The 13,178-nt window shown below is 36.0% G+C and overlaps 1 protein-coding gene across 1 annotated transcript; it reads right to left on the bottom strand.

Moving 5' to 3' along the window:
- Positions 1–309: 309 nt before the first annotated feature.
- Positions 310–4,764, bottom strand: LOC110730389. The gene is made up of 6 exons (XM_021910179.1): positions 4,543–4,764; positions 3,118–3,479; positions 2,902–3,025; positions 2,514–2,810; positions 2,319–2,435; positions 310–941 (listed from the first exon to the last, which is right to left on the bottom strand). The coding sequence occupies exons 2-6, from the start codon at positions 3,471–3,473 to the stop codon at positions 492–494; spliced, it is 1,344 nt and encodes a 447-aa protein (XP_021765871.1). The 5' UTR covers positions 3,474–3,479; positions 4,543–4,764; the 3' UTR covers positions 310–491.
- Between the last annotated feature and the right edge of the window lie 8,414 nt (positions 4,765–13,178).

Genomic DNA, 13,178 nt, shown 5'->3' with positions numbered 1-13,178 from the left:
AATACAAGTAATAACTTTCAATTGATCTCCATTCAGTTTCTCAGCAAACTCAATAATCATCGATTTTCATCAAACCTAATGCAGTAGCACAGTTTTTATCCATCGGCAGTACAGGCGCTGTACAGCAACAGTAATGTCTATCAGTTTCAATGTGATCAGCCTACGATAAAACATATTCTTAACTTCTGTAATTCGCATCCAGACTGAGTTAACTGCTGTAATTCGCATCCTATGATAAAACATATTCTTAACTGCTGTAATTCGCATCCAGACTGAGTTAACTGCGTCTTTCTGGGTGTAGATTAGAGGTATCGCTGGGAAAATGAAGCACCCATATCATGTCACCATCAAAGTTTTAAAGCCAGTCAGATGGGCAGTAACATTACAAGTCATCATTCCATGCATTTACACTATTAGCCGATAAATGTAGAATCAGCAACAGTAATAACATTACTGTCGTAGCATAAAGTAGTATCAACAACAAACTAAAATCACTTTACACTTGCAGAATCGGACACACCACATAACTGCGACATGACTTTCATCATCATTTTCCTCATCTCTTCTAGGTACTCCCGCTGACTCCTCTCATTCTCTTCACGCTCCTTCTGCAGCCGCTCTTCCAATTGTCTCTCCATCTGTGCCTTGTAAGCTTCCAACTGTTGTTGATGCTGTGTGCTCAGTTCCTGGCACCTCCTCTCATTTTCTTCTCGTTCCCTTTGTATCTGAGAGGACAATTGAGCAACAGATGGGCAGTAAGTGTTGGATGAGCCGCGAACCAGTCGGGAGCGCTTACCGTTACCGTAGTACATGTCCACACTAGTTCCCAATCCCGGTACCGTCCCTCTCTTTTTACCACCGACCGCATCCAAAAATATTTGATTCGGATCCTTCTGAACACCCTTCTCCTTACATTCCGCCACTGCCTTTAGGTAGGCTTCCTATTATATTAACAACCACAATACAAGTGAAAAAAATTTAGATTCGAAAAATGGCCAAAATGCTTATATCCTTCCCATTTTACATGTTTTTAATTAAATGAATCAACTAACATCCATGACATGCCAAATATACTTAGCTATAATTTTCTATGAATTAAAGCCACATGAATACACTAAATATTGGGAGCATTTATGATAAAAAGGGGTCAAAAATAGCCAAAATAGCCTTTTACCTTTCTCACTTTCCATGTTTTTAGCGAAAAGAATGAACTAACAACTATGACTAACCAAATATACTTAGTTATGAATCTCTATAACTTAATACCACATGAATATACATATAAAATAAACTAAGATTTAAGAGCATAAAAGATCAAAAAATAAAATAGCCAAAATGACTTCTATCCTTCTCATTTTCCATGTTTTTTAATCAAATGAATGAACTAACAACCATCACATGCCAAATATAGTTAGTTGAGTTTCTATGACTTGAAACATGAATATGCTAAGCTAATAAGTATAAGGAGCATATAGAACCAAAAAGGTATTTTTTTTTTAAAAAAAAGGAAAGGACAAAATGGTTTCCACCTATCCAATTATCCATATTTTTAGTCAAATGAATAAATTAATACCCATGGCATGCCAAATATACTTAGTTATGAGCTTCCATGACTTTAAACCACATGAATATGCAAAGTTACTAAGTTTTGGGAGCATATAGGACCAAAAAGGTTTAAATCCGGCCAAAATGGCTTCTATCTTTCCCATTTTCCATGTATTTAGCCAATTGAATGATCTTACACCACTTATGAGAGTATATAGGACCAAAATTGGACAATAATGGCTTTTACCCTCCATACTTTCCATGTTTTTAGCAAAATGAATGAATTAACACCCATAACATCTCCAACATGCTTAATTATGAGTTTTTATACTCGTAACTTAAAACCACATAAAAAGGCCAAATTACTAAGCTTTGTTGGCATTTAGGACCAAAAAGGGAAAAATAAATGACCAAAATGGCTTCTACCTTCCCCATTCTCAATATTTTTAGCCAAATGAATGAACTACACCCACGACATGCCAAATATATTTTGTTATGAGTTTGTATGACTTGAAACCACATGAAAATGCAAAGTTACTCAGTTTTTAGGGCATATTGGATTAAAAGGTCTAAAATGACATGTATCCTTCCTATTTTTCATGCTTTTAATCAAAAGAAAGAACTAACACCCATGACATGTTATACATATATTTAGTTATGAGTTTTTGACTTGCAATCACATAAACATACCACACTAATAAGGTTTGGGAGCACGTAAGACCAAAGTAGAAATAAATGGATAAATGTATGAAACACGAAGTTAACTTAATTACCGTGATTCGCTTAGCTTTTGAACTGCATGGGACACTACCTTTGCCAGGAACTTCCTTAAAATGTGTTTTGAGGTATAGCTCTCCCGCATTAGGAAGTATGCCATTACTCTTGACAGCCTTGTAATTTAAAGTACTTCAAAGTTAATAAAAACAACAATGATACTATAAAATGAGTTATATCTATCTTGATCTTACCAGCCGCCTAGCATGCTCCTTAGCTGAAATAGAACCTTGGAAATGGGACGGTTCAATTGGATTAGATAGGGAACCGCCCCTCCGGTTCTTTTTAGCTTGCTCTGATTTTACTTTGAATGTAGGATCTTCAAGGATTTTCATCCAACCTTCATGTACATGTTCCGCTAGCCATTTCGGCTTCTTACCATTGCACTTCTGAGTGACATAGTAAAACAGCTCCCTCAAGCGTTTTGCAGCTTTAATGGAGTAAACCCTCCTAACCTCAGCGTCTAACTCAGGTTTCCATGTGAATTGACGCTGCAATGTCAAACCACATTCACATCTTCAAAGTTAAACAATAATGAAACTTTGATCATTTGTTCACAATAAGATAAAACATGCAATTAACCTCAAACAAGGTCCACCAATGTGCTTTTGTGACGTCATCAACCTCTGTGTAATTTCTATACGGTTCTCGTAAGCATCCCTGAAATATTTCAGTAATGGACCGACTAACACGGTTGTCATCAAACCTGACATAGAAGGAAAGGGAACAATTAGGGGTGCGTTATACAATTACAATCTTTAAATTACAAAAACACACACAAACCAATTTAAACCATACCAAAAGCCATCGGGGTCCAACTCCCTGGAATTGGGTGAGGATTCTCCTTGCTCGAACTGAGTCTCAGAAACTACGATTTCGGTAGCACCAGCATCCTGGGTCTCCTCTTCATCTAATGATACAATTAGGGGTGTGTTTTGCGCTGGTACAGGCTGGGAACCGCTACGACCCCGTTTCTGACCGCCACCAAAACCTCGTGATCGGCTAAACATATGTACGGTTTCGATAGCACCAGCATCCTGGGTCTTATCTTCATCTAATAGTTGGATGTCCTGTAAATTTTGCGCTGGTATAGGTTGGGAACCGCTACGACCCCGTTTCTTACCGCCACCAAAACCTCGTGATCGGCTTAACATTTGTACCTGTTACAGGGGTTTAAAAAATTGAATGAACACCCAAATATGTTTGCTTGGTTTGTTTCCTTAATCCACACAAACAAAAGGTTTTACAAATATCACAACAATAATTAAGAACTCAGGCATAAACAAAATAAAGGCATTCATCATATCTCAAAAACTAATATATCTATACATATCAAAATTAATGTCAAATTACACATAAAGTCATACAGATGAGCACTACACTCAACAAAACAAATCAAGATCATCGTCCTCATCATCACCACTATCGCTTGAATCAAAACTAGACTCATCCTCTACATCATCCGAAAGGCTCCCCTCGACAACATCATTGTCACTCTGAGCTTCATCATCACCAATGTTTTCCAGTGCAACTAAATCAACAGGAGTGACCTAGCCTTCGTCTTAAACACAGCTAGAGTGCGAAATACACTTGAAATATTCGGTATGACAACACAAACGGATTGTACTTTGAGCATTTCTTCATATGGTTGATATCAACAAGTTTGTATTTTTCATGAATGTTCACTTCTTTTACAGAATCCATCCACTTCAATTTGAGCAACATTGTCATATACACTCCAATATTCTTCGTATGGTTGATCTCGAAATTGTCATATACACTCCAATTTGACCCCCACAGTGGGTGTGAGGGAAAGTTTAGGCTTTTTATAAAAAATGAAGCAAAACTAATTCAACTAAGAACTAATCCCAGCTATTTCAGTACTAAGACTACCCTATACTAGCACCCCTATAAAACCGATAATAAGATGAAACAAAACTTCAACCCAGAAAAATCACAATCTAATTTGATAATTCAATTCTAATATTAAATGGTTCTGCAACACATTAGCAACAAAATTTGATTGTATTATCACATCAATAATTTTAGGGAAGAAAGACATATTTGATTCAATTGTTGGTTATCATCTTAGTAATTAGAACCAATACTTCAAATTTTCGAACCCTAAACTTACTACACCAACAATTAAATTAAATTAGTATCAACGATACACCCTATATTGTAAAATTCACAGGATGATTACAAATAGAAACAAGAAAATACCTCAGAGGCTGCTTCAATGGGGGATATAAGTATCAGAAATGGAGAACGTTGAGTTCGCTTCAATGGAGAACTGCGGTTTTTTTTTCTTTTCTTATTCACAATCAGAGCAGTTCAATACTTCAATGGGTTGGAGCTCCCATTAAAAACCTTAACCCGGCCCATAAAAAAATAGGCAGGTCCGTCCAGTAATAAAATATGGGTACCTTAGCTATACACTTGTGCAGCTAAACTAACTTTAATAACCATATATATGAACAAATAATACTTCAAAAACGAACATATGTTTTTTCTCCCTTCCTTATATTTACCTCTCTCTCTTCTTCTTCCTTACCTCCATTAATTTTCTCTCTCTGTTTTCTTCTCCATTCAAAATTTTCTCTCTCCTTTTTTTTATTCCCCTTTCTTTATAAGTAAATTTTCTTTCTTACCTCACTTTCCCTCAATCTTTAAACTTCTTTTATGCTCCTACTTTGGTTATTCTCTAATTCCTCACCATTGTAACATTCTCCATCATCTTCGTCGCAATCGTCACTATTTTCTTTTCCGTTTGTTTTCTACATTATTATGGATTTGGTTGTTATTCAAAAGAGATCATCAATGTAGGTTAGTTTTTGTGTTGTTGATTTTTAATTAATTTTTACTAGGTTAGATTTGGGCTGAATTTGTAATTGATTTTTCTGATTTTATAATTGGTGAATTTCAATTTGAGGAATTTGATGAATTTCAATTGATTTTTTGATTAATCTAGTAAATTAGACTATTTCAACTGAATTTTTGAAATTTTTATGAATATCAATAACATAATACTAAAACAGACACTAGGAATGACACGTGTCACTTCCTAATGCTGTATTTTCCCTCCAAAACTCCCCCACCCCTTTTAGGAAAAAAAACTTTTATTTTTGGAATATTTTTATAATACAACTATAATATTATTAACTAAATCTTATATATTATCTTTAAATAAAATGTATTTCTTTTTATTTCGTATTCGTATTTCTTCCATACACATTTACCTAAAATATTATTCCAACTCTTTTTTAATTATAGAAAAAGTGAGTCACTGGTTTAGGTACAATATACTATTATTACCGCCTAAACATGTTTTAAACGGAGTACTAGATTAGTACCCGTGCGATGCACGAATTTAACCAAAAAATATTTCGTACAGTTGTATATTATTAAAATTAAATCAGTTTTTAAATAAATAAGCAACTTACTACGATAATAATATTTATACTCTTTAATTCAATGGTAGTTAATTTACCAAAGATAAGGAAGTGTAGCGCTTAAATAAAAATGAAAACAAAAAATGGTGTAACAATTTAAAAAGTTAAGTGATAACAATTGTACTTTGTATGTGTAATGTTGTTTTGTAAGATTAAGTTAAGATATTTCTAATATGAAGTATAAATTAAATTTTGTAAGATTAAGTTAACAATTATACTTTGTATGTAATATATTATTTGTAATTTGTATATTTACATATATCTTGTGCTAATAGTTTTATTGTAGATTTTATTCTGTTGTTTGAGTAATATTTTTATGTTTATTAAAAAACATTTATTAATAAGTCTTTAGTCATATAGTTACTAGATTGTATAGTTTTATTGGGAAATAATATGCATCAATTATGTAATATATTGTATACTACTTCTAAATATTTTCAACACAACTAATCAACAATAACTAGTGACTTAGTGAGTAGCCCGGGCGTTGCCCCAGTTACTACTTTTATAGTTGTGCAACTGCAAATTTATAAGAGCATCTAATAGTTTGTATGTAGTATGTGTCTTCAATACTTTGTAGTATAATATTATTTATTGTGAAATGTTAAAGCATACTTAACAATTAGCCTAGATGGTTATACAATAACTTTTCTTCTAAGAGGTCAAGTGTTCGATCCTTCTATGGCATATTGAGGAGTTCAGTAAGAGACGTGGCAGAAGGGGGTTTACATGGCGCATAGAAATTTTTAGAGACTCTTTTTAATATATTAGTATAGATTGTTTTTTCCTCAATCGTAGTTTTAATAATTTTTGTCTTATTATTTAATTTTTCTATATGCGTTGCATTTATTTATTCCACATGAGTTGCCTCATTTTTGTACTATATCCACAATTAATTATGGAAAAAAAATTATTACAAGTTTACAATCCTGCATCGCACGGGCACTAATCTAGTTAATATAATTAATGAGTTTTTGTGATGAATTATTGAGTTGCTGCATCTTTAATTTGTCTATTATTATGAATTTCGAATTTTTTAATTAAGTTGCTAATATTTGTGTATAATTTTTGGCAAAAAAATGAACACGATGTACTTTAAAATTGAACATTTAGTACAATAAAAATGAACATTTAGTACATAAAAACTGAACATATTTTAATGATTAATTTTATCTTTATTTTCTGTTAATAATAATATACAATGAATTTAAATATATATGAATATAAGAAAATCATGTTCATTTTTAATATACTAAATAAATGTTCATAATTTTTTTCACGTGTTCATTTTTTTTATACTAAATTTTCATTTTCTTTAATATGTTCATATATTTTTATGAAATATTAATTTTATTAGGTGTAGTCGCTATTTTATTATTGTATGATAAATGTTCACTTTTAATATACTAATGTTCATAATTATTTTTGACATGTTCATTTTTTATAAATAAATGTTTTTTTTTTTATTATTTTTTTTTTATTTTTACGTGTTCATAATTATTTTTACACTAAATGTTCATTTTTAAGGTCGTGGCCCAGCAATTTTGTGGTTATCATGTTTATTTTTAATACTGAATTATCATATTTTTTTTTAGCATGTTCACTTTTTAATTACTAAATGTTCATTTTTTTTATGTGTTCATTTATTATTACTGAATGTTCATTTTTTTTACGTGTACATATTTTTTTACTACATGTTCATTTCATAGACAGTGGTGCAGCTATTCTAGCTGCACTAGAGTGCAGCTAAGACTTATTGCTCCACTACTCCGTCGTTAAAATCGAGGGAAAAAAAAGTCAAATTTGTCCATTATATAGAAACAAAGTGAGTATAATCTTTTCTTTATTTAATTAAACTGTAGAAAAATCTAATGAATCAATCTATCTACATAAACTAATTTCTTATGGACTATTTATAGAGAGTAGAATTTAATAAAGTATAGATTTTTTTTTTCCTTTTTCATCCATTATATTGTAAGTTTATACATGGCAAAAAGAATACAAGCTTCATGGATTATGACTTATGAGTTATGACAATTGAGATCAACAAAAATGTTACTCCTTACGTTTTTTTAAATGTTACACTTGTCAATTGTCCATATTTTAAGTGTTACACTTTTTTTTTTTACATTTTCCAATTATAATATTATACTTGTCTCCTCCCATGATCCCCACTCAAATCTGTACTACATTTCTATAAAATATTAATCTCGCTATCTTTTCTTATAACAAGTTAAAGCTCGAACTATGCTCGGATTATTCATTTTATACATGGTTGAATCATCTTTATGCATAATATGGAAGAAGATTTTTTATTTTATACATGGTTGAATTACCTTTATGCATAATATGGAAAAAGAATTTTGTTTGATGATTTACTTTTTATATTTTCTATAATGATTTACTTAGTCGATGAATTTTATCAAACTTAACAAACCTTTCGTCTTTTCTACGTAGTCAAAAATTGAATGAATATAGGACTGTAAACGTTAAATACGTAGTAAGAATTTTCTATCTTATCTTTTACCTTATAAAATTAACTTCAATTTTTTTTTAAGAGGGAAATTTTTTAAGGAAAGGTTTTGCGTGAGATCGAACTCACCGTTAGTCCAATATGTCTGACAGTAATAATCTTAATACCTAACAATAATAATCTAATACTGACATTAATATTGTAATACCTAACAATAATAATCTAATACCTGACAATAATAATTTAATAACTGACAATAATAATCTAATACTTGACAATAATAATCTAATACCTGACATTAACATTTTAGAGGCTTACAACTCTTTTCCTCTCTCCTTCCTTACCTCCATTGTCATGGCTCTTTACCTCTTTCCTCTACATCAAATTTGCTACCAACTTCAATACTAACTCTTGATTTTGATTTTTCACTCACCGCCGACTTGACTTGGGCAGTCGCCAAGGGTCGGAGCTTGATTGATGTTCCATTGTTAAATCTGGGTGGAAATGGCGTAGGACTCCCCATCGGCAAGTACATCGTCCCAGACAAACCACAACAATCCAACCCAGCACTATCTCTAGCGACGAACTCGACGATGACAAAAGGATCCGGCGAGAATGGCGCTGATAAGTCAATGTGAAGACGTCGTAGTTTCGCCGGAAGTCATCGGTTCCGCCGTCTTCGAAATCATCGCCATCCTTTGTGTGGACGCGTGTTACACAATTTTTTTCGAATTTTTAATGAGACGATGACAAGTTTAATCTAGGAATACTTTTGGGGATTAGAGTGTATATATATATATATATATATATATATATATATATATATATATATATATATATATATATATATATATATATATATATATATATATATATATATATAGGGTCGGGATCCGGTGAGAACCACCCTTTATGTGAGAACAATCCTAATATATGATAACAAATCTAAGCCTTAGGATCAAACGATATCAACAGCTTTAATGAATCCAAACTTTTCATCCATATACTTGCTGCTACTCAGAAAAACAGAGTAAAGAAACTACGAGCTTCAATTTCAATGAGATTCAAGGATTTCGAACACTATTCCGTTCGATTTTTGTCAGATTTCAGCAGCAACTAGAATCAACAAGCTTCATAGATTATATAGGTAAATAATCAACAAAAGTTATGTTAGGTTTTTCCGAATATAATTTTCTTAAATTTTGTCAGTATTTTCGAATTTTACACAGTGTTGTTGTTTATCATTATCTTGTTTGTATTGACAAAATCCTTGTACTTAGTTGATTAATTTTTGTTATGAATTCTGTAATTGTGTTGCAATTAAAACTTGGTTTAAAATGAGTTATTGGTGCATTTTATGATACTTATGAATATCCTGATTGTGCATACAAGGTGTTTGATAAAATGCTTGTAAGAAATCTTGTGACTTGGTACTCTATTATCAATGAGTTTTCTTTGAATGAGTTCTTAGGTAATACTTCGGATATTTTTGATGCGGAAAATGAACTGCCCTTTGAAAGAAGTGTTTCGGGGTCTTTTGATGTGTCCTGCGGGAGAGTTACAACAACAGAACTGGTAGCCGACCGCCTGTACCTGCAAAAGCACGGAGACTCCAGTTGGGTGGAGTTCCGCCTCCGACGATCAAGTTAGAATACGTCTGAGTGAGTAAAGATGCGGAAAGTAACTGTTCTCTCGGATTCCGGGAGATTCCGCAATTAATATTGCTCGGTGATTGTGTTTTTTGTATTTATGATTGGACATGAATCCCCAATAAATGAGGATTTTCCTCTATTTATAGTAGAAGAAGAGTTGTCCCCCAATTAGGGTTAATATGCCACGTGTTAGCTTCCGATTGGATCCCATTGGGCCTCTAGGAGGCTGACACGTGTCAGCTTACAATTGGGCCACGCGGCATGGGTAATTTCACCCCAAACATTTGCCCCTCACAAGCGTCACGTGGCTTGCCACGTGGCACCTGTGACACGTGCCCAGCTCTGAGAAGGCGACGGTTCGTCTCCTTCCCTCCATTTTTTTTTGAATTCAAATTTGAAGAGAGGCGAAGCTTTGCCTTCTGGGTTTCCTTATAAATAGGAACCTCCCTCCTCTCATTCCACACTTTTGCAAATTTTTGAGAGAATTCCTTTGAGAGAAAAGGACATAATTCTGATCCCGGCTGCTCTTTCTTTCAATCAACCTTTTCAGTTCTAATACGTCCGGCTACCGGTTGAGTGCTTCTTTGCCCGTTTCACTAAGGTACCGTTCTGACTTGGTCAGTTTCTTCTTCTTGATTTCTGATAGGGCCACAGCCGGTCTTACACCGTCTGGGGCATCTTTAAGCAATTCCTCATGGATTGCATTCAATAGACCCTCAGCCGGTTTACACCGTCTGGGGCATCTTTAAGCAATTTCTTTCATGACTAGCGTTTAATATACCCACAGCCGGTTTCATACCGCCTGGGGTATCTTTGAGCAGTCTTCAAAGTCAGCGACATCCATCAGACCCTCAGCTGGTCTTATGTCGTCTGAGGGACTCTTGGGTGGCTTTCTTACTAATTGCTTTCAATAGACCCGCAGCCGGTTCTATACCGTCTGAGGTATCTCTAAGCAATTTTCTTCGCAAGCTGCTTGCAGTAACCCTCAGCTGGTATTACACCGCCTGGGGTATCGCGGGGCAGTTTTCTTTGAAAACGCCAACCCATTTGCTTTCTTTACAACTTTCAATACAACCACAGCCAGTTTCTTCCGCCTGTGGTATCTTTGAGTCACACTTGTAAAATAACGATTGCTTTCTTTGCCAAATTTCAGTTGCTCTTCAAAGGGATACCGTCTAGGGTATCTTCAAGCAACAACTCCAAGATTCTTTCGCTAGCCAGCTCTTTCTAATACAAGGTACCGTCTTTGTTTCTTGTTCCTTGCAACTTTTTGAGTTTTCTGGCTGCATAGGTTGTTAGAGTATGGATTCACCCAACACACACACGGCACACCACGATTTAGAGGTCAGTCGGTCCCATGGTACGGCTGAGTCTAGGACTGGGGGAGCCGCCTTTGGGTGCTAGGATTCCCCTTGTTCATCTCCCAAATCGACTGTCTCTGTCTTTGTGCAGGATGTAATGGCTCGAACTAGGAAACAACCGTAGATCCAAAATATAAAGGAGAAACCTCTGAAGAATTGCCGCCTGGATCTAATCAGGCTGAGATGACAAGGGAATCCCCGAAAGGTACCCTAAGCACCCCTAGTGATGGAATTCTGGGGTCAGATAATGAAGGCGGCGAAGATGCCGCCTCTCCTTCTAGGGTCGAGGACGAAAGACCTTCTGGCGATGAGAGTAGTGGGGAGACTGCCTCTTCATCAGGCTTTGAGCAAAGTAGTAGCAGCAGCTATCTTACACCGGTTGTAGATAGCGAGGAGGAGGAAAGACCCACATGGAATAATAAGGGAAATCCCCTCTTAATCGTCGTTTTTACTAAAGATTGGGCTAGCATGGCTAGAAATCTAGGGGACTTTATCCGCATGCGGCCTCTAGGAGCGGCTTACAAAATTATCGTGCCGCTTGAGATGGGCACAATAGTCTGGGAAGATAACCAGCGGAATACAGACGGGTATTTCGGCTGCTACAAGGCGGCCTTTCTAGCTGGTCTACGCTTCCCACTTCACAACACTATTAAGGCCATCCTTTGAGGATATGGTCTGGGTATTTGGCAGTTAACCCCCAATTCCTAGGTTAACATTTTGGGTTATATTGCCGTTTGCGAGATGTAGGGCCTAAACGCCGGCTAGGAGGCCTTCGCCCATATGCATTACTTAAGCTGGAGCCCAGGCGGGTGGAGAGCCTGGTATACGCTCACCACCTACCCCCAGTACCTGATGACACTAGACAAGCCGTCCAAATGGTTAAACTGGAAGAATCGGTTCTATCTGGTTTCTGCTCCCACCAAGGAGTAAAACCGGGAGTTCAGGACTTTCAACCGGAAGCCCGATCTTCTTGGTCAAAAATGTAAAAAGCCTCGAGTCCCGGATGAGGACTACGAGTAAATAATAGAGGCGGGTTTTTTGAACTCACCACAACCGCCCTCTCTACTAGGGAACTAATAAGTGTGCCCAAGAATTGGGTACCAAAACATGAGTTCTTGCGCGATGAGGCGTTTTTTTCCGTCTGTGGGCTAAGCACCCAATTTACGAAACGTAGGTTGCAATAGTGCCTGGCTCCATTATGCCACTTGTGCATATTTTATGCTTTCAACATTTTTAATCATTTCTTCCTCTAATTAGACGATTTCTTTTCTGTAGTGAAAGCTTTGGCAATATTGCCCGCAGACAAGACGCCGGCCAAATCTGCAGCCGATATCCGCAGGGAGAATGCGGAGAAGAAAAAAGCCACCCAGGCGGCAAAAAATAAAGTTTACACAGCTGTTCTCTAATCCTTCACACACACACACACACACACACACACACACACATATACATATATATATATATATTTTTGTGAACTTTTGCCGGCTGACCTTCGTGCTTGTTTGTTGACTCAGCATGGGAGCAAAGCGCCTCGCTCTCTGACCAAGCTTATCCGACCCCGGCCGGGGGAGGAGACGACTGCTCCAAATAAGGCGAGGAAGACCTCCTCCCAAACAGTTCCCAGCCGCCTGACGGTTGGGGAAAAATCTGTCAAAAGCACAGGTCTGGGGTTTGATCTAACCCCCAAGCAGCCGGATGTTCTAGGATCATCCGGGTCAGTTGCGCCACCTAGGGCTTCGGGCGCCTCTGTGCCGATTGAGGGAAATCAAGGCTCTCAACCTCTCTCTCAAGGTACAATTGATCCCTTCTACCCCTCTTTGCTTGGCAAGCCCATGCGGGTCAAGTCGCACTCCCAGCTCCAGCCAGAAAACTTTTCTAGCAGCCGCCAGTCAATAGGAGGGACGTATGTAGCATTCTCACC

The sequence above is a fragment of the Chenopodium quinoa genome, unplaced genomic scaffold, assembly GCF_001683475.1.
Source record: "Chenopodium quinoa cultivar QQ74 unplaced genomic scaffold, ASM168347v1, whole genome shotgun sequence".
Classification (NCBI taxonomy): domain Eukaryota; kingdom Viridiplantae; phylum Streptophyta; class Magnoliopsida; order Caryophyllales; family Amaranthaceae; genus Chenopodium; species Chenopodium quinoa.
Note: the sequence above shows the minus strand (reverse complement) of the source record. Positions and strands in the feature narration are given on the sequence as shown.